Source organism: Homarus americanus, unplaced genomic scaffold (genome assembly GCF_018991925.1).
Source record: "Homarus americanus isolate GMGI-L3 unplaced genomic scaffold, GMGI_Hamer_2.0 scaffold25013, whole genome shotgun sequence".
Lineage (NCBI taxonomy): Eukaryota > Metazoa > Arthropoda > Malacostraca > Decapoda > Nephropidae > Homarus > Homarus americanus.
In genome coordinates, this window is record NW_024722158.1 from 659,936 (window position 1) to 681,590 (window position 21,655).

The window sequence follows — 21,655 nt, forward strand, 5'->3', positions numbered from 1 at the left end:
ACTATGAACTATCACTGTGTACACTGTCTCTTCCTGTGAGTGGTGTATTATAGACACAGTTTCAGTTCTACAGAAAGCACACAAACAAAATAAAATTTAAAGTCTCTGTGGCACCTATGACACGAATAGGCTGGCAGTGGTCCTTACCAGCTTGAGTGCCAATTTGTATTCACTTTAAGTTATTTACAGTCTCTTCTGCGGTCACTGATGACACTATGAACTGATTTACCTAAAATCACAGTACTACACTCTCTGGTTGGCCTTTATCACAGCCGTGACCACAACTCCATAAAAAAAATAATAAAAATAAAAGCTTTGTCATATGGCAGTGATTTTGTGGTTATAGGCCTTGTGACATTGGCTGTACCTCCAACTCGGTGGAAATTGAGTTTTCAAAAATACAATCGCGTCTAGCATTAAAAATCCTACATCGATTTCCACTTTCACATCACTGTCCAATCCCAGCCGCGCAATATCGAAGGCCCGAGTGCCGAACGCGCTTTGTTACAGAGATGCAACTGACCCGCCCTCCTCCTCCTTTTGCTCACTGTCGGCTAACGAGCCGATCTTTTGGTGAAAAGGATAAAAGAAAGAAAAAATAACAGAGACGTGACCGATCGCCCAAGCGGCTAACGAGCTGATCAGTGGTGAAGAGGATAAAGGAAAGTAAAAGTAAAGAATATTCAGTGGACTGTATCAAAGTCCTTATGTAATATGATACAAAATTATTTACAAAAAGCTGCTCTAATTGTTATGGGCCTCATATATGTGAATGAGTGCTATAAATTTGAGCATCATTATGCATGACATGCTTATCAACCTGACTCCTATTTTTCTTATGATATGATATCTACTGTGTACAGTTTAACATGTATGTTTTTTGTGAATATTTAATTAAAGTCATCCTTACCTTCCTTATCTTTTGGAAATACATGGAAAACAACCTCTGGATTATCCTTTTTTGACGGTTACATACGGAACACCAATGGCCTCTTCCACTCATCCTGACATGCCGGGTCACTGTATGTAAACATGCAGCAACAAATTCATTTGATAACTATTGCCATCTATTGAAACCGCGGAGAACTTAGGCAAACACCAATGACCATGCACGGTTCCTCTCTCTTTCCTGTCTTTCCTATAAATAGTCCTTGATCAGGACCATTGCCGCAGTGAAAGTGTTGCCAGCGTATAAGAATTTCTTTCACAAGCTGTGTTGATAACAAATATTGTAATATAAAAATTACATAAGATCAAAAGAAATTTAGGCTATAAACTAAAAAATTATTTACTCCTAATTACAGGTGTACAATGGTCAAGTGCGCATTCCACAGTATATTTTCCTGGGTTTAACCCCGGCACAAGACAGATGTGAGAAGGTTGTTTACCCAGTGTGACACTACCAAACATGACGGATTGTCTCCGGATACTCCAGTTCCTCCTGTACTAATGAAGGCCAAGCGCACCCCGAACAATGGCAGTATTCAACAAGCCACTGACTTCTTTTTCCAATCAAAGAGATTGAAAAATATGTAAGAAATGCAAAGAAAAAAGTCTTTTACACTAGGAATCATATTTAATCAATAGTTTGTTACTGAATACTGAACAACATTTGGGAATTATAACTATGCGTCAAGTCAAGCAATAACTGCTGTAGTAATCTGGTAACACTATGTGGGCTCGGTGCATCAATAATTCCTAGACAAAGAATGGAGGTGATGTCAACCAAAGGATACACTTATGGTAAGTCTTCATTACAATATACATTTATAATATTAATCAAAGATATGTACAGACATAATATAACGACAAGACAATTGCTATTCTTATTACACAAATATTATTTGATATTGCAAATTTGGCACCTGCAGGTGTTACTGACGTCATCAACATGTGAGGCACAGGAACTAAAGACAAGTTTGCCAGGTGTTGTTAAGAGCTGGTTGGGTGAATACCTTCCTATTTCTCCCTTTTCTCGCATTTCTTCAAGGTCTTTAAGGCAAATAACTCACCTTATATGTATATTATATGGTGTAAATAATGGTGTGAGGATAAAGTGTGACGACGTGTGGTGAAGACTGTTAAGTGGGATACTCGAGTCTAGAAGGTTATTAGAAAGTCCATGTATTATTATTAGCTGTTTTTAAACTGTGTTTGTCATTTTTCTGTCAACCTAACATTAACAGTGAAGGAAAACTGCTGAACAAGTGACTTGTTGCGATACTGCAGTTGGAAAATGGTAGCGGCATGTTACATATTATTATTAGCTCTAGTCTTGCCTAACACTGTCTAGCTGTCACCTAACACTGTGTCTGGCTGTCACCTAACACTGTGTCTAGCTGTCACCTAACACTGTGTCTGGCTGTCACCTAACATTGTGTCTGGCTGTCACCTAACACTGTGTCTAGCTGTCACCTAACACTGTGTCTGACTGTCACCTAACACTGTGTCTGACTGTCACCTAACACTGTGTCTGGCTGTCACCTAACATTGTGTCTGGCTGTCACTCAACACTGTGTCTAGCTGTCACCTAACACTGTGTCTGACTGTCACCTAACACTGTGTCTAGCTGTCACCTAACACTGTGTCTGACTGTCACCTAACACTGTGTCTAGCTGTCACCTAACACTGTGTCTGGCTGTCACCTAACATTGTGTCTGGCTGTCACCTAACACTGTGTCTGGCTGTCACCTAACATTGTGTCTGGCTGTCACCTAACACTGTGTCTAGCTGTCACCTAACACTGTGTCTGACTGTCACCTAACACTGTGTCTGACTGTCACCTAACACTGTCTAGCTGTCACCTAACACTGTGTCTGGCTGTCGCCTAACACTGTGTCTGGCTGTCACCTAACACTGTGTCTGGCTGTCACCTAACACTGTGTCTGACTGTCACCTAACACTGTGTCTAGCTGTCACCAACACTGTGTCTGACTGTCACCTAACACTGTCTAGCTGTCACCTAACACTGTGTCTGGCTGTCACCTAACACTGTGTCTGACTGTCACCTAACACTGTCTAGCTGTCACCTAACACTGTGTCTGGCTGTCGCTAACACTGTGTCTGGCTGTCACCTAACACTGTGTCTGGCTGTCACCTAACACTGTGTCTGGCTGTCACCTAACACTGTGTCTGGCTGTCACCTAACACTGTGTCTGGCTGTCACCTAACACTGTGTCTGGTCACCTAACACTGTGTCTGGCTGTCACCCAACACTGTGTCTGGCTGTCAATTAACACTGTGTCTGGCTGTCACCTAACACTGTGTCTGGCTGTCACCTAACACTGTGTCTGGCTGTCACCTAACACTGTCTGGCTGTCGCCTAACACTGTGTCTGGCTGTCACCTAACACTGCCTGTCACCTAACACTGTGTCTGGCTGTCACCTAACACTGTGTCTGGCTGTCACCTAACACTGTGTCTGGCTGTCACCTAACACTGTGTCTGGCTGTCAATTAACACTGTGTCTGGCTGTCACCTAACACTGTGTCTGGCTGTCACCTAACACTGTGTCTGGCTGTCACCTAACACTGTCTGGCTGTCGCCAACACTGTGTCTGACTGTCACCTAACACTGTCTAGCTGTCACCTAACACTGTGTCTGGCTGTCACCTAACACTGTGTCTGACTGTCACCTAACACTGTCTAGCTGTCACCTAACACTGTGTCTGGCTGTCAATTAACACTGTGTCTGGCTGTCAATTAACACTGTGTCTGGCTGTCACTCTAACACGTCTGGCTGTCACCTAACACTGTGTCTGGCTGTCACCTAACACTGTGTCTGGCTGTCACCTAACACTGTGTCTGGCTGTCACCTAACACTGTGTCTGGCTGTCACCTAACACTGTGTCTGGCTGTCACCTTACACTGTGTCTGGCTGTCACCTAACACTGTGTCTGGCTGTCAATTAACACTGTGTCTGGCTGTCACCTAACACTGTGTCTGGCTGTCACCTAACACTGTGTCTGGCTGTCACCCAATGCTGTGTCTAGATGTCACCTAACACTGTGTCTGGCTGTCACCTAACACTGTGTCTGGTTGTCACCAACACGTCTGGCTGTCACCTAACACTGTGTCTGGCTGTCACCTAACACTGTGTCTGGCTGTCACCTAACACTGTGTCTGGCCGTTAATTAACACTGTCTGGCTGTCACCTAACACTGTGTCTGGCTGTCACCTAACACTTTGTCTGGCTGTCACCTAACACTGTGTCTGGTCACCTAACACTGTGTCTGGCTGTCACCTAACACTGTGTCTGGCTGTCACCTAACACTGTCTGGCTGTCACCTAACACTGTCTGGCTGTCACCTAACACTGTGTCTGGCTGTCACCTAACACTGTGTCTGGCTGTCACCTAACACTGTGTCTGGCTGTCTCCTAACACTGTCTGGCTGTCACCTAACACTGTCTGGCTGTCACCTAACACTGTGTCTGGCTGTCACCTAACACTGTGTCTGGCTGTCAGTTAACACTGTGTCTGGCTGTCACCTAACACTGTCTGCACCTAACACTGTGTCTGCTCAATTAACACTGTGTCTGGCTGTCAACACTGTGTCTGGCTGTCACCTAACACTGTGTCTGGCTGTCACCTAACACTGTGTCTGGCTGTCACCTAACACTGTGTCTGGCTGTCACCTAACACTGTGTCTGGCTGTCACCTAACACTGTGTCTGGCTGTCACCTAACACTGTGTCTGGCGGGTTCGACTAATTACCCAAATGTAGCCGCAATGAAGTCAAATAATGGTCCTACATGAATAAATCGGACTGCCAATCACTGCTCGACTAGTATTTGGTGTCACAAAGTAAAAAAAAATGGAAAACATAATTTAATCCGAGTTAATAGATCGAGTGCATATACCTAACCTAACCTAACACAACTCAGATTAAATTAAGTTTACCAATTTTTTGTGACTTTATGACATCAAATAATAATCGAGAAGTGATTCACAACCCGAGTTACGCTTGTAGGACCATCATTTGACTTCATTGAGACTACATTTGGGTAATTACTCGCTCCCTCGGTACATGCACGCGATCTATTAACTCAGATTAAAGTAAGTTTTCCAATTTTTTGTGACTTTGTGACACCAAGTACTAGTCGAGAAGTGATTGGCAGTCCGATTTATTCATGTAGGACCATTATTTGACTTCATTGCTGCTACATTTGGGTAATTAGTCGGACCGCTGTCTGGCTGTCACCCAACACTGTCTGGCTGTCACCTTACACTGTGTCTGACTGTCACCTTACACTGTGTCTGGCTGTCACCTTACACTGTGTCTGACTGTCACCTAACACTGTGTCTGGCTCTCACCTAACACTGTGTCTGGCTCTCACCTAACACTGTGTCTGACTGTCACCTTACACTGTGTCTGACTGTCACCTAACACTGTGTCTGGTTGTCAATTAACACTGTGTCTGACTGTCACCTTACACTGTGTCTGGATGTCACCTTACACTGTCTGACTGTCACCCAACACTGTCTGGCTGTCACCTAACACTGTGTCTGGCTGTCACCTTACACTGTGTCTGACTGTCACCTAACACTGTCTGGCTGTCACCTAACACTGTCTGGCTGTCACCCAACACTGCCTGGCTGTCACCTTACCCTCCGGATCACCTGATCATTAGCCTCCATTTTCTTTTATGAAAGATTATTGCTAACCTGATCTGGCCCTCAAGTAGTGTTATGGAGTTCAGTTATTAGGTAAAATTAGCTGGGGGAATAATTTAAAGGTGGTCTATTTCTTCAGTTTGTAGTTTGTAAAATAAAATTAGATTGTTATTTCAGGTGACATAAAAAAGTAAAGCACGACGATGTCACTATACGGAGAAAACGTCCGCTCGCCTCTGGAGCAGGTGTGGCGACAGTTTATACCTCAGGGTTATGACCAGGCCCTCCGCAACGCCTTTTACAACGTGGCTGCCATCGTCTTTGTTGGGTGTGTCGCTGCGGCAGCCTGGTCCGTCTACATGATCTTTCAGGTGAGTGTTGTTACTCTCCTCCACACAGTATTGTGCACAATAGTCCCAGAATATTATCCCGCTAAGGCGTCGGTTCCTTTTGTTCACATAAACTTTGACTCTGCAGCCCTTCGTACAGCCACTCTTGTGGGCCGTTCTGTGTGGGTCATTGCTTCATCCGGCCAAACACGCCTTCACCACGTGGACGCGGGCCTGGTTGTCGGAGGTACAGGGAGCTCACAGCCTCCTTTCAGTCTCTGTTGCACTTCTGCCGCTGCGTCTCCTTGACACCATATCAGAGATCGTTGGCAGGTAAGTGCCCATTTGTTACAAGAGAGAATAATTGTGTGTAAAAATAATAGAGTGAATAGAGCTATAAGTCTTTTTGATCATACAGTTTGGTAGTGAGAATGAATGATTATCATACATTCAAGAAATATGGAAATCTAGATATACTTTGACAAGACATGGCATGAATGTCTAAGGGATTGTTAGGTACTATGCAGGTTTATACTACCGTACTATGTTATATTAGTGTTACTCAAAGTTTAGCCAAAATGATGCATTCAAGTGCCGTAAAGTTAAGTATTGGCAATTGTAAACTGCTTTATTCTACTAACCTCTCATAGTTTATTTACTTGGTAACTTTATAGAAAGTATTTTGGCGCCTGGTACTGCTTTTGATTTTACAGCTTGAACTACACGTTGTACCTCTCTAGTCCGGCATTCTGTGGTCCGGAAACGCCCGTGGTCCGGAACGATTTTAGTTTGTCCAATAGGTAGATAAGCAGCTTTTTTTTTCTTTTTTACTTATCTGAATTATTATTATTATTACTGGAGTATTGCATTTCCCCCCTCAAGCTCCAATGTGGGTCAGTGACCTGTGCCCGGGTGGGCTAATCCCCGTAAAACACAACAACAAAGCCGCGAGAAATTAAGGTTTGTTTACATCTGGCAGTTCGGCTCTCTCTCTCTCTGTTTGTCTATACAGTACAGAGTACAACATTTAACCCTTCAATATATATGACAGTAAATAAGTGTTGCTTTCTTATTCTTATGTAGAGTAATGACTATATGTTTTTACATGTGCTCACTTACATACGCGCAGTCTCACTTTTTTCTTTAACATTAATGATTAGCTACTTATATTGTTCCATTTATTAACATTTAATAACATTACTTCAAACAACCATATTAATTTTTACATTAATTTTTCTACAGCTACAACCAGGGTCTTATTTTCTTGTTTTATATGTAGAACCAATCAGTCACTGGTTTTGTAAACATTAACGAAAACAATGCCGACTCTCGTCTCGTCTCCTCGTGTGTTTTAATATTCCACGAATTATTAATGAATTGTATTGTTCAATTTGCACACACAAACATTAATTCAATAAAAAAATCAGAAACATTAATTTTTTTCGGAGTGAGGGTTGTGAACTCTTGGAACAATCTACCAGAGAGTGTTGTGACTGCACCGAGTGTGAGCTCTTTCAAGACAAGACTTGACCAACACTGGAGCGGGTTCAGGTACATTCAGGAGCCGGTGCATGCCCAGTATTTGCCAACAGTGCGTGACAGAGACGTGACCGATCGCCCGGGCGGTTAACAAGCCGATCTTTTGGTGAAGAGGATAAAAGTAAAAGTAAAACATATATGAACAGTAAATAAGTGTTGCTTTCATATTCTTCTGTAGAGTAATGATGATATGTTTTTTACATGTGCTCACTTACATACGCGCAGTCTCACTTTTTTCTTTAACGTTAATGGTTTGCTACTTTTATTGTTCTATTTATTAACATTAAATAACATTACTTAAAACAACCATATTAATTTTTTACATTCATTTGCCTACAGCTACAACCAGGGTCTTATTTTTTTGTTTTATATGTAGAACCAGTCAGTCACTGGTTTTGTAATCAACGAAAACAATGCTGTCTCATTTCCTCGTGTGTTTTAATATTCTACGTATTATTAATGAATTGTATTGCTCATTTTGCACACACAAACATAAATTCAATAAAAAAAGACATTCAGTAATAAACATTAATGAATCTTTTGTACATAAGAGAAATGACGCTGTTTACACGATTGTGCACGTCGTCTGGACGTTGGCGGGCCGTTCAAACACGTCGAAATTCGAGTTTCCGCCGTCAAAATTTTAAATTATGTAGTGTTTTTTTGTGTCTAAATAAAAAACGGTGGATTAAAAACTCGTGAAATTTGAGAAGCTACTGTACGACATTTAACCCTTCAATATGTCTTCAAAGAGACCACAAAGCAGTGAAAGTGGTGCTAACTTAAGCGCAAGTCACTATCTGTCCAGGAAAAGGGTGAATTTCCATGGTCCGGAAATGTCTGTGGTCCGGCACCGGTCAGGTCCCGAGGTTGCCGGACTAGAGAGGTACAACCTGTAGTAGGTCATTCCATAGGTCTACCAGCTAAAGTGTGAAGCACAAGTTTGATTTTCTGTCTTATGCAATGATGATTTTCCTGGCTTGGAAGTTGATAAGTAAAGCCTTTATGCTACATTTTTTTTTTCGTTTTTGCTGGTTGCTATGTATATGGTATTCAAACCTTTAATTGTAGGAATATACTTAGCAATAATGAAAGCTTATACAGGTACAGTACTATAAATAGCAACAATGAAAGCATAAAAGAACAAAAATAATACAAGTTAGTGTAGACACCGTATCACAGTCAGCTGGCTGGCCAGCTTCAATGCAGCCCAGCTAGGACACGGCTTCTGCCGATCCAGAGCATCAGTGTTCCCTGACTCCCTTTCTTCCTGCTCCCCTGATCAGCTTGCTAACTCTCGCTAGCATGCAAAAAAAATTTTTATTCCTTTTATATTTTTAACCTTATGATAATTATTTCTTTTATTTGCACATTCTGTATGCATGTGTGTGCTAGTAACTGAGTAGAAATATATGAAGAAATATATGTACTGAATATCTACCAGAAATTTCAAGTTGAAAAATATCAATAGAATGTTTTTTTATGGGGATTAGCCCACCTCGGCACGGGTCATCGACCCACAATGCGGCCTACGGGTTGGAAAAATAAGAGTAAAAAGAAATTAAAAATAGAAGAGAAAAATACTATTTTATTCTACACCGCGGAGATGCCGGAAAACCAGCTTTGTGAAGTGAGACAGATTGTATGAGTATGGAAACACAGAAGAAGGCAGAGCATTCCACAGTTTGGCTGTGTGAGGAAAGAAGGATGCACTATAACTGGTTATTCTCGTGTGACCGACATCCACAGAGAAACGGTGGTCACCGCGGGCAAGACGTGTGTTACGAGCCCACGGCCTTGCCGGCGGTACACAGGATGCCAAATCTACCGAACATTGCCCGTTAAAGTACCTGTAAAAGAGAGAGAGTGAAGCAACTTTGCGGCGAAGAGAAAGGGAAGAGAGATTATCAACTAAAGGAGAGTTAATAAGACGAAATGCCTTTGATTCCACCCTACCACCTACTCACAGCTTGGCCAGGTAGGGAGGAGGCTAGGGGAATGTGGCTACAGTGACGAGTCTAACTTGACAACAATGCTACCAGTGACATAAACATATGCAAATGGAGATAAAAATATTTGTAAATCCATTATTTGCATCAAGTAATTGTGGAATTAAAGCAGCATATACAGTAAAGTATAATTGTGTTGTTCATAAAGAAATAATTATGAGTATGGTAGGCAAGCCCAGCTTATTGGTGAGGATAGTCTACCACGAGCATGTACAGGGTAGCTGCGTTCACTGTAATTGATTCACGAAAATGCATGAATATTATTACTTATCCCGAACTTAAACAGCAGAGGAAGATGGAGCGTGTTTGAGAGTAGCAGGTGGTTTGTCAGCACATGACTCGCTGGTTTACTGTATATCTCACTGCAGACATTTAAATCGGGATCTCTGTAGCATACACATTGCATTTAATGTGACTCCACAAACAGAAGTCAAGGGGTTTGAGGTCAGGTGATTGAGGTGGCCATGGAACTGGCCTATGTTCTGTCCACTTGCAAGGATACCCAACACATAGGAATTCCATTGTTACTCAGTCTAAATCTCCTTGACTTCTACTTGTGGGGTCACGTTAAAAGCAGAGTGAGAAATTATGGTGCTGAGTGCATAAGCATTCCCAACCTCCGTGGACTCTTCAAATGTGTATGACAGTCACTTTTGCTATGAGCTAAGGCCTACATACAAGAAGAGGGCCGGAACGTTGAACATTCACTTTAAACTCGATATTAGATTGTACTAGCAAGTTAACAACACTGGATATTTCATTTATATGCCATAGATGTTATCACATTCAAACCCCAACTGTCATGTGTTATAACTCTGAAGTTATTGGGTATTGACACTGGTCATGGATTCATTTATCCTTATGTATGTCTCAGAATGCATCTCCAGAATTATAAAATATATTTCCAAAACACCCTGTATAATGGGCCTCAGATAAACAGATTGATCACTGGAAATTCACACAGGTATAACCCGAAACCGATGTCCCATTAACTGCCGATTTGCAGAACTGACAATTATATATAGGGGAAATACAGTCCACCGCAAGTTTCAATGATACCCCGAAGATTGAACGATCGGGGAGAAGCAGCAGAACTGTTTTGAATTTGGCGAGTGGTAGCATGGTGCTAATTCTTGCCACGAGAGGGCTCTGCGTGCTGCCTCCGACTCAACCTGCCTCTCTGCACTTGTTTACACTTACCATATGTCTCCATCTTCGTGTGTTATGCAATTATGCCTAAGCGCCCCAGTGATGGTACTTCTTGTGCAGCTTCATGTGATGTGATACCTCATAATAAGGCATAATAAGAGTGGTGATGGACCAGCAAAGAGTGGCAGAGACTTGAACTTGCCACCCTAGACTGTCCTCAACACAGGTAAATAACAGTCTCAATTGCATATTTAAGTCTTATTATGCTTGCTTTATGCCTTCTTTATTTTCTTGTTTGACAGTGTGCAGTACAGAGATATATCAAGGGTAGATGGGAGGGTGGCCGGTCCCTAACACCCTGAATTGGTTATGTTCTTATGGGATTAATTTCTTCAATAACCGTTGATTTACTAACCAATGATTTTTCCCGGTCCCTATATGGTTGGTTATCAGGGTATACCTGTATTATATAGGATTTATTTCACTTACAAACGTGTGTATTATAAGTTGTGTGGTGTATATTTGTCAGGTTTGTGGTGCAACATGTGCGCAGTGTGGTGACAGTGACAGTGATCCTGCCTGTGGTGTATATCATCATCCATCACACCCCAGAGTTTCTCACCAGCTTGGCCTACACCATATTCTCTTACCTCTTCTCAATCATCGCTGTTCTCGTCTCCACCGTCACCACTAATGGATACATTGTAAGTTGTTGACATGGGAAGGTTTAATGCTGTGACGCTGGTTAAATGTACAGGGGGTCCCCGGGTTATGAACGGGTTCCATTCATGAGGACATTCATAAGTCGGATTTGTACGTAAGTCAGAACACATGCTATGTGCTTACTGTACTTACAGAACAATGTTTAAAGTCCCACTATATCATAGCCTAAGTCCTTATATGCATCTATAGTTACTTAATTTAAGACAAAAGAAGAAATTGATTGACAAAATACAGTAAATGAGAGTAAAAAATAAGTTATGAGGTAAATAAAATACTAGTTTAACCCTGTTCGTGTTGGTGGGCGCTTGTAAGTCAGGGACCTCCTGTACTGAAGCAAGTTTTATCCTTTGAACTTTTAGACTTGTTAAATACTCTTGACATAACACTGGCCATGGATTATCACCAAATATAAATGTTGTAAGACGTAAATAAGGAAATGTGTATAACACTGTGATTCATGTAATTACAAGAACATACAAGTTTAGCCTACAGTGCTGTACCATAGTGGGGTGGTGCCAGATGCTAATATTATCACTTAACCCCTTGGCTTTGGGTCACATCCTATGATGTGTGTCTGTAGAGCTTCGGGTCACATCACATGATGTTTTGATCTTTCGCGGGCCTATTTGAATAAAAAGAAAGGTCATGGTTTGGTTATATTGCCAAGTAGATATTTATTTTTCATTCACTTGCTCCTAAGAGTTTTTTTTTTTTGTTTTTTTTTTTTTTTGTAGGGAAAGGAGGAATGAAGGAAGATTAGAGGTGGGGGAAGAAAGTTATAGTTCGGAAATTGAAGAAATTTAGGAGGAGGTAAGACAGGGCGGGCTGACCTCCTAACTAAGCTAATAGTGTGTTTTGGTTGTGTCATGGGTTAGTTATTGTCTGCCGGTACAGGCACTAGACAGCCTACCCTGTCCCATTTATGGGTCTTTTAAGGGCCTTATTTCATATTCCGCCTACCCTACTGGCAGATGCTGGTCTAGGGGGGGGTTGTCTATTGCCTGGCCGTGTAGATCTGGGGTGGTAATGGACCTTTTGAGATTTCGTAGCTTTTTGGGAATCACGTATGGTTGTTGTCGTTATCTGGTGGGAGTCTTTGAAGGAGTTCTTGCTCTGATCGTTCTATCTTTTGCCAGATTCTGCTGGCCAGGGTGTGCAGCTGCTGGTTGATGGGTTTCATTCTCAGGTCTATGTATCTCGGCTGTGGTTCTGGTGAAGGGGTATCTTTCACCTGTGACGAATCTTAGGGGTTCATTTTGGACCACCTATAATTTTAATATTTGAGTGGGGCTCATAGTATGAAGAGGTACTACTGGGTAAGTTAATATCGGTGTGATAAATGATGTCACCAGGCGGAGTTTTATTTTTTCAGGAAGCGATTTAAAGCGGTATAGTTTTCTCAGCTCTCTTCTTGCTTTTTCCTTCCTGCTGTGGACATGATGGGAGTAACCTGTCGTGGATATATGTAGGCCCAGGAGGGTGCCTCTGCTTTTGTATTCTATCTGGGCATTATTGGTTACTAATGGATGGGTTTTCCTTCTGCATAAGGGTATCACTGTGAATTTCGGGAGACTGGTTTGGATTTTCCATTGTTTTTCGTAGTTATTTACCCTTTCTAATTCCTGCATGGTGTTTTCGGCCTGTAACGCTTGCGATTTTCCTTGATGTGTTGTTATTTGAGTGATGTCGTCTGCATACATAATATCTTCGTTACCTATTCTAGTGGGAGGCGGGGTGTCACTTGTGTAGATAATATATAGGGTGGGGGAGAGGATGCTTCCCTGAGGGACTCCACTCATGAGTGGGAAGGTCTCTGCTGTGTGTTGTCCTACCCTCAGTCTAGCATTTCTGCCGTCAAGAAAGTTGCAAAGCAACTTTTCAATGTTGGTGGGAAGTCCGAGCTGGAGGATCTTATATTTTAGACCGTCGTGCCAGACTTTGTCAAATGCCTTCGCTACATCCCGGAGAGTTAGATTACATTGTCTACCACTCGCCGCGGCTCTGGCTATGTTTTCACATGCCAGGGCTATCGCTGTTGTGGTGGACTTCCCTTTCCTGAACCCGAATTGTCTGCAGTTGACTCTGTTTGTTGTTTCCAGGTGATTTCTCAGACGGTTATTGATGATTTTTTCTAGGATTTTTTCCAGGTACTTAGAGGAGGGAGATCGGTCTGTAGTTTAGTGGGACTGCGGGGTTCTTTCCTTGTTTTGGTGTTAGGGTAATAATGGCCTCTTTGAATTTTGTTGGGAAGTAGCCCGAGGCCAGGCAAGCGTTCATTGTGGTTCTCAGTCTCTCCATGGCGGGTTGTTTATGTGGCTGAGGATCTCCTTGGTGATGCCTGAATAACCCGGGGCTTTATTTTTGGTATTGGAGATGGCTCTTTTGAGTTCTTCCGAGGTGATTGGTTTGGACAATGGGCTGTCCACTCTCAGATCCTCCCATATGATTTCAGGGGAAGGCTGAGTGCGGTGTGTCTGGCCCCGGAGCTCATCAAGGACGAGCTCCTCGTGGGTACCATCGAATCCCCTATTCTCTTCATTTGTGATTCGGAAGATGTTCCTCCATATGTTCCTGAATATGGGTTCTTTGTCTTGGTCGTCATATATTTTACTTCCTGCGTGGTCAGTTATATATGATGACTCGTTATGGCTGCAACCTTTCTACCTCTTAACTCGACGCCAAAACTCTCCTGGATCGTTGTATGTATGTGAGAGTTGTTCAACTATTTCGGCCCATTTGAGGTTACTTTGTTCCAGAGATCTTGTTTTTATTTCCTCCCGGATTCTTCTGTATGTATTGTAGCTTACGATGTCCCAACCATGGGTCTCGGCTCTCTGTTGTAGCAGTTGTAACCGGTTTGTGAGGGCTATGAGTTCTGGAATCTGTTGTGGGTGTGCGTTTGAGAGGTGTGGCCTGCTGGTAGGCTGTTCCTATGGCTTCACACCATGTGTTGATTTCTTCGTCTATTATGTTCACCGGCTGACTGTCTATGATCTGCAGGATTGTCATGCCCTTGACCTCAATTTCGGCTGTAGCTTTTTCGTTGAATAAGTCCCAGTCGGTCTGCTTGGCGATTCTCCGTGGTGGAGCTGGTATAGTTATTGGTGTTGCTGAGATGGTCATGATTATAGGTAGGTGGTCGCTGGAGGTTACAGGGCCTTGTTCAAAGAGATAGTTGTGGAAGCTTCTGCTGTTTGTTATTGCTATATCTGGAGTAGTGGCTGAGTTCCTACTGTAGAACGTGGGGAAGTCTGGACCTATTAGTTGGGCTTTTTTGTTTGTTATGAAGCCAGTGAGGCCTCTTCCAACAATGTTAGTTGTCCTCTTGCCATCTAGTAGAGGATGTCTGGCGTTCATGTCTCCAATGATGTAGGTTGGGTGGTGATATGATAGGAGTCTGTGGAAGTCCCCGTAAGGCAGGTAGTCCCTGCGTGGTGGGAGGTAGGTTGTGGCTATTATGATTGGCCCTGTGGTTAAGTTGATTTGAACAGCGAGAGTTTCAGAGGTGAAGTCGTCTATGATTCTGTGGTGGACATCTCTTTTTACGGCGATGGCCACCCCGTCATTTGGCTCCTCTGATTGATTGGATTTATGGATCATGTCACCAAATATTTTCAGTTCCTCAGCCGCTTTTTGGCCGTGTGAGTTTATGAGTATAATATCTGCGTCGACTTGACTGTATTGGCTGGACATACTGAATTTATTAGTTCTCCAGTGGAGGACGATATGTTGCATTATTTTCACTGCCTTACGAAGCGAGCCCATTGTATCTTGTATTTGGTTTTGGGGGGATACCTCGGGTTCGTGGTTTGTTCACTGTGCGTCCATTCCTCAATTTTTTTATCACCCCATCCGATGTCTTGTGGATGCAGTCTGTTAAATCGACTCGTTTTTGTTTAATTGCTTCGTGGATGTACTCCTCGGAACTAGGGTGGTCGTACTTCCATTTCATCTTGCACACCAATACTCCTTTAGCGACTTCATCACGTGTACCGGTACAGTCCTTGTTTATGTGGTCTGGTACGTAGATGCTTAGATTCAGGACTTTTCCTGATAGATCGCTCGGAGTCCGAGAGACAGGTATCATCTCCGGTGTAGGTACGTGTGCACCCACACCAGAGACCACTGTTGTCTCGTCTGTGAATGTTGGAGATTGGGGGACAAGTGTTATCTCCGATGTGGGTACTTGTGCACCCACACCGAAGGCTACTGTTGTCTCCTCCGAGGCTGAGGATGTTGCCCTGAACAGTTTTGGGATGGGTAGATTGTGGTGGCGTAAGCATTTTTCGAGTATTGTTTGAAAGCAGCCTGGGTGCCGAACATCCTCCTCATGGGCGTGTTTGACAATCATGTTGGCTAGTATGTCGCAGTCATGGAGGTTTCTGTCTCTGGTATTCAACAAGACTGTAGAGTCCGTAATGGCTGCAGGGACCATAGTGACCGCAGAAGTCGGGGTCCCTACCATCACTGCACCTCTGTAAGACCGTGCAGTGACTGCAAGAGTCGGGGTCCCTTTTTGCAGCACAGCCTTGTATGGTGATACTGATGTATTTGTGGCTATTTGTTGTGCTTCCTTGATTTTTTCCTTTCTTTTGGGACAGTGCATGGACATAGTGCTGTGAGGCCCATCACAGTTAAGGCATTTTAGTGGTGCCTTACACTCGGTCCAGGTATGTTCCCTAGAGGTACACTTGGAACAGATCTTGTATTCCTTGGGTTTGGGGCAGTTCACACTATCATGATCCTCAATGGCATAGCACCTGAGGCAGGTATGTGTGTGGTGGTACTGTTCCTGTTGTATTTAGTGGTACGGTATGCTATAAGTGAATGCGAGGAGACCTGAATTGGTTGCCTTTTCAGCAACCTCGGTGCTTTTGAACTGAATTTTGATTATCCATTTGCCTTTTTTACTGGTAAATTTTTTGACATAGTCCACCTTGTTCTCCGCCCAAGCTTTTTCTTTTTCAATCTCTGCTTTTATTTCCACTTCAGACTGATCGTGCACGAATTTATCCGTTTGGAAGCAGAGGACAGTTTTCTTAACCTTCAATGCAGGAGGCAAGATTGGGTCATAGTGCTCCTCTCTAAGATTGTTTATACAACTCTGGGACAAGAGGTTTTTCAGATCTTGATCTTCAAGCATGAGCATGATAAAGCCATCTTTTGCTTCTATTACGTTCTGGTACCTGACATTGTGTTTTCGAACAATTTCTGTCAGCTTTCGCTTGGTAGACCTGTCTGGTGACCTCTGGTCTGTGATTAATATTTTCGCTTTGACAGTCATTATTGCTTCTTTGAGCGAAGCATGATAGATTGGCGCAAGTTATGTGCGTAGCCTAGGATAGTGCATAGCACTGTCAGTCCTACATTCCCTATGCCGGCAAGAAAGAGGGCCGGGATATCAGTTGCCCCACTGTCTTGGTTGAAGGTTTTAAAGACCACAAGGGCAGTTCACTCCCAAGAACAGCAGTTTGGTATGGCGAAAAGAAGAGAATGAGATTCAGATTTGAAATGGTGTACAAGTGTGTGATTGTGGTACTGTCGCAACGTTTGGCAGCATGGCGGTGGCTGTGAGTGGTGGAGGCGGCGCGGGACGGAGGGTGTCTGGGTTTCCCTCACACACACACTGGGTCAGGGAGCCCGGCCGGCTTAAACCGGAAAGAATACTGCTATTTCCCCAAGTGATGCTTAGATCAGGGATTTTAGTGCGTAATTCTTGAGCCCCGATTGATCCCCCGTAGGGAATGACAAGAATCAGGGCAGTACGACCTGATGGGGCCCAGGAATCTCCGAATTTCCAGGAGCTCTCCCCTACACGTCTGTCTACCCTGCCTGCCTCCTCGCGTCTCCCTAAGAGTCTCCCAGTCTCTTCTCAGTAGCTTCTTAGCTTTTGTGATGTAGGCATCTCGTCCTTGGTCTTGACTCACTTCCCCCCCCTCCCAGCACAAGTCTACAATCATGATCCAAATTACTGGAGCAGTAATAATGATTGTAAAGAGTAATAACATAGTAAAACAAGTGTCCTGTACAGTCAGGGTCAAAAGTTGTCTTTTGCCCAAAATGAAGCAGCATCAACTGCAAATGAGATGAAACAGACAAGGTATAAGTCAGTTCGGAGACTGGTTCCCATTACTCAGTTTAACTACTGGGAGTGAACTTTTGTCCCCGACTGTACCTCATACTGCCTACAAATTAGTGTCGTTTACCTCGTACTCCTGCGTCACACACACACACACACACACGTCACTTCACGAGCATTATCAACTCTCCTAGCCCTGGTGTTGCCACCCCGTGGTAAGGACATTTATTTATTTCCTGTTTATATAATTTATGGCCAGTTTGTAGACTAGAATTGCTTTTATTTGTTTTTTAAATCTTCCCGAATATACCCCTGTGATGGGGGGGACCACCATAGCCCGAAACCCAGAGGTTGAATATTGAGTACTGTACTGTATATGTTTCCCCTGACACACATACACTTTATATCAACACACTTGAACATTTATTCAATTGTATACAGATATTTATAGAAGGAGAACTGTCAGGAGACTGTGACCTGGAACAATTCTGTATTACCCAGCTGCTGGCAGTGTGTGTGAAGGGGTTCCTTAAGGCCCCTCCAACCACCCCTTAGATGACATCTGAGTACTGTACAGTGTGGTTCATAACACCAGTACTGTAGAGTGTGGTTCATAACACCAGTACTGTAGAGTGTGGTTCATAACACCAGTACTGTACAGTGTGGTTCATAACACCAGTACTGTACAGTGTGGTTCATAACACCAGTACACAGTGTGGTTCATAACACCCCTCATAGATGACAGTGTGGTTCTGAGTACTGTACAGTGTGGTTCATAACACCAGTACTGTAGAGTGTGGTTCATAACACCAGTACTGTAGAGTGTGGTTCATAACACCAGTACTGTACAGTGTGGTTCATAACACCAGTACTGTACAGTGTGGTTCATAACACCAGTACTGTACAGTGTGGTTCATAACACCAGTACTGTACAGTGTGGTTCATAACACCAGTACTGTACAGTGTGGTTCATAACACCAGTACTGTACAGTGTGGTTCATAACACCAGTACTGTACAGTGTGGTTCATAACACCAGTACTGTACAGTGTGATTCATAACACCAGTACTGTACAGTGTGGTTCATAACACAGAGTTAGGTGAGGTTGTCTTAAGTGCCTAGGAGGACACTTGCTCCTGTACATTAAACTAGGAATGAAGTAATTATCAGAGAGTAGGGATCATCTAAGACCACTTCTCACTAAGTAGGACAATTTTCCTGTGCTGCTGGCATCAAAATGTTTGATTATAATGGCTGATTACTTGTACAGCATTATTTCTCAGGCATCCATAATTGATGTATGAGGTGAACCCACCCTGCTACACCTCTAGGCAGCCGCCCTATCTATCGTACCAGTAACTTTTAATATTCAGTTGTAGAGAAACATAGACTGTTTCGCTTTCTTCTCCTGTTGTGGGGATTCTGTGACATTACATGTGGTTTGTTATCCATTTGTTATAGGAACTGTAGGTAAACTGTTATAGAGATAGGTGACAAGTTTGGTTATTTGTTAGGAATATCTGTTTAAGCTGCCATATATATGAGTTGAATTTTCAGGCATTGGCACTGGTGGTGGGCTACCTAGGAGCTGTTTTGTTCTGCTGGTCGGGGAAGACTTCAGACGTGCTGACGCGCCTCAGTCTTGGTGTCTGGCTCATTGCAGCAGCTGGACTGTCAGGTTGGTTGACTCTTTACTTGTTATTCCAATTTACCTCTATTTCTGAATGTTTATTTGGGAGGTAGATGACAACTTTTAAATATGTTCTATTTTGGTGGGTTGAGTTATGTGGCTAATACAAGGTGCGGCCCATCCTTTACCTTTTAACATATACTCCTGACCTTTTAACGAAGTTCTTTTCGCGAAAATTCATGATAATTTTTTTATTTTTTTATTTCCACATTTCATGTAATTAATAAAAATTTGCAATATGTACAAAAATTTCAGAAAAAAATTTACTCAAAAAAAATTGGGAGAAAATTTCCTGAACTTTCCAGAATTACACATTATTTCATCCATGAAATTTGCTCAGATCTTGAAGATAAAAAATTGTATAGCGTTTCCTGAATTTTTCTCGGAGTTTACAGGAAATGAGAGTGATTTTTAACTTCAGAATTTGTTCCAGTACCTGGACAAGAATTTGGAGAGAGAATCCGGAATTTTTCATGGAATTTTCCTGAAAATGCAAAGATTTTCAACCTAAGACAATTTTTCCCAAACCCAGAAAATTTTTGAAAAAAATTCCATATCAGCTATTGGAGAGTTCCAGCAAAGAGGGATTCTGGCTAACAGAGATACAGCGAACTCTCTAAGATTTGGACCCGGTAAATCCGGATTTTTGAAGATTCGGACAAAATTTCGGGGTTCCGAGGGCTGAGAAGCCTTCCTAAGAAGCATTCCCAAAACAGAGGAAAGATCATCTTGAGCCCAAGTAACTAAGATGTCAGTGCAGGAGACACAGGTGCCTCAGGTGGGAAACATAAACACAATTGTTGTTTGTGGGTTATTTCATTCACTCTTGCAATGATACAATGATTCTTACTACCATAAGTTGTGGCGTATAAGTCAACATTTTAAGCTTGAAAAAATTTCTCCAAAACCAAAGGTCGACTTATATGCCGAGTATAAAATGTGAAGCTGTACCACATACAGTGGTCCCTCGGTTAACGAGCACAATTCGTTCCAGAAGGTTGCTCGTTAACCGAAAAATTCGTTAACCAAAACTTGTTTCAATGGGTTTTTGGGTAATTGGTTCCAGCTCACCGAAAATTGCCTGAAGTCAACAAAAAAGGTAGTAAAGTACACTTACTTTGAGGTGTGTATGTAGAAGGCTCCTGGATGATGATGCTCATGTGAATTTGAAGTGGGAGGTAGAGGAGAAGGGAGAAGAGAAGGAAGTGGAGGTGGAGGAGAAGCATTTTACTGCTTCTTGGAAAGTGAGTCACCTTCCATGAAAATGTCAGGAACCTCTGGACTGACAGATTCTCCAGCAGGAACATCCTCTCTCCTTCTTGAAGTGGAAGGCTGAGGGCTAGCATCTTGTTCCTGCTGCCTTTTACTGAAGAAACTGTCAATTTTTGTCTTTGGGGCATCTCTCCTCCTCATCATTAACTGATGTTTGAAGAAGGAAACCACTGTGTCCTCAACATGACACAAAGCTAGTTCAGACTTTTCCACATCTGGGTGCCTTGAAGCCAGTTTCCTGAACTTCTCCCAGTGGTGAACAACATCTTTCAACTCTGAAGTTGACATATAGTCATCACTTTCCGTTTCCTCTTCACCACTGTCAGCCTCTAACATCTCATCCAGTTGCTGCAAGTCTTCAGGAGTAAGTTCCTGTTCACGAGACATCACAAGCTCTTCCACATCCTCCTCCTCCACTTCAAGGCCCAATGACTGACCAATGGACACAATCTCCTGGTGCAACTCTGTTTCATCCTGAAATCCCTCAAAATCATGGACTACTGATGGCCACAGTGCTTTCCATGAAGAATTGAGGGTTCTAGTGGAGACTTCCTGCCATGAGGACACAATCAATTTTATAGCCTCCCGGATGTTAAACTGTGTCTTCCAGAACTGTGCCAGTGTTAGTTCAGGATCAGTGGAAGTTGCCTGATGACAACTCCTGAACATTTTCTTCTTGTACAGCTTCTTAAAGTTGCTGATCACATTCTGGTCCATTGGCTGTATGATTGATGTAGTGTTGGGAGGCAAAAACAACATTTTGACAAAGTCAAATTGAGACTCCAAAGTTCTGGCAAGTTGAGGGTCATGACCAGGGGCATTATCCATGAGGAGAAGAGCCTTTAAAGGGAGTTTATTGGTTGTTAGGTAGCTCTTCACAGAAGGGCAAAACACCTCAACAGCCCATTCATTAAAGAGCTGTCTTGTCACCCATGCCTTACGGTTGGATTTCCAATAAACTCCAAGCCGTCCTCTTACCACTTTTTGTTGCTTGAACACCCTGGGGTTCTCAGAGTGGTAGACTAGCATAGGCTTCAGTCGGAAATCCCCTGAAGCATTGGCACCAAGCAATAGAGTGAGATGGTCTTTCATGGGTTTATGCCCAGGCAAAGAGGCTTCATCTCTGGTGATGAATGTTCTTTTGGGCATGTTTTTCCAGAACAGTCCAGTTTTGTCCATATTGAACACTTGCTGTGGAATATAATTTTCTGTGTCCATTAGTTCTTTAAATTCCACTAAAAACTTTGCTGCCCC

At 42.9% G+C, this 21,655-nt stretch overlaps 1 protein-coding gene across 1 annotated transcript in view; it reads left to right on the plus strand.

The window, feature by feature from the left end:
- Window positions 1-1,893: 1,893 nt before the first annotated feature.
- LOC121861999 (transmembrane protein 245-like) overlaps window positions 1,894-21,655 on the plus strand; it is an 83,280-nt gene continuing 63,518 nt past the window's right edge. The window contains exons 1-5 of the mRNA XM_042359927.1: window positions 1,894-2,019; window positions 5,790-5,983; window positions 6,090-6,274; window positions 11,168-11,342; window positions 18,997-19,117. Coding sequence (XP_042215861.1) covers window positions 5,816-5,983; window positions 6,090-6,274; window positions 11,168-11,342; window positions 18,997-19,117 — 649 coding nt within the window. The 5' untranslated portion in view covers window positions 1,894-2,019; window positions 5,790-5,815. The remainder of the gene's footprint in view (window positions 2,020-5,789; window positions 5,984-6,089; window positions 6,275-11,167; window positions 11,343-18,996; window positions 19,118-21,655) is intronic.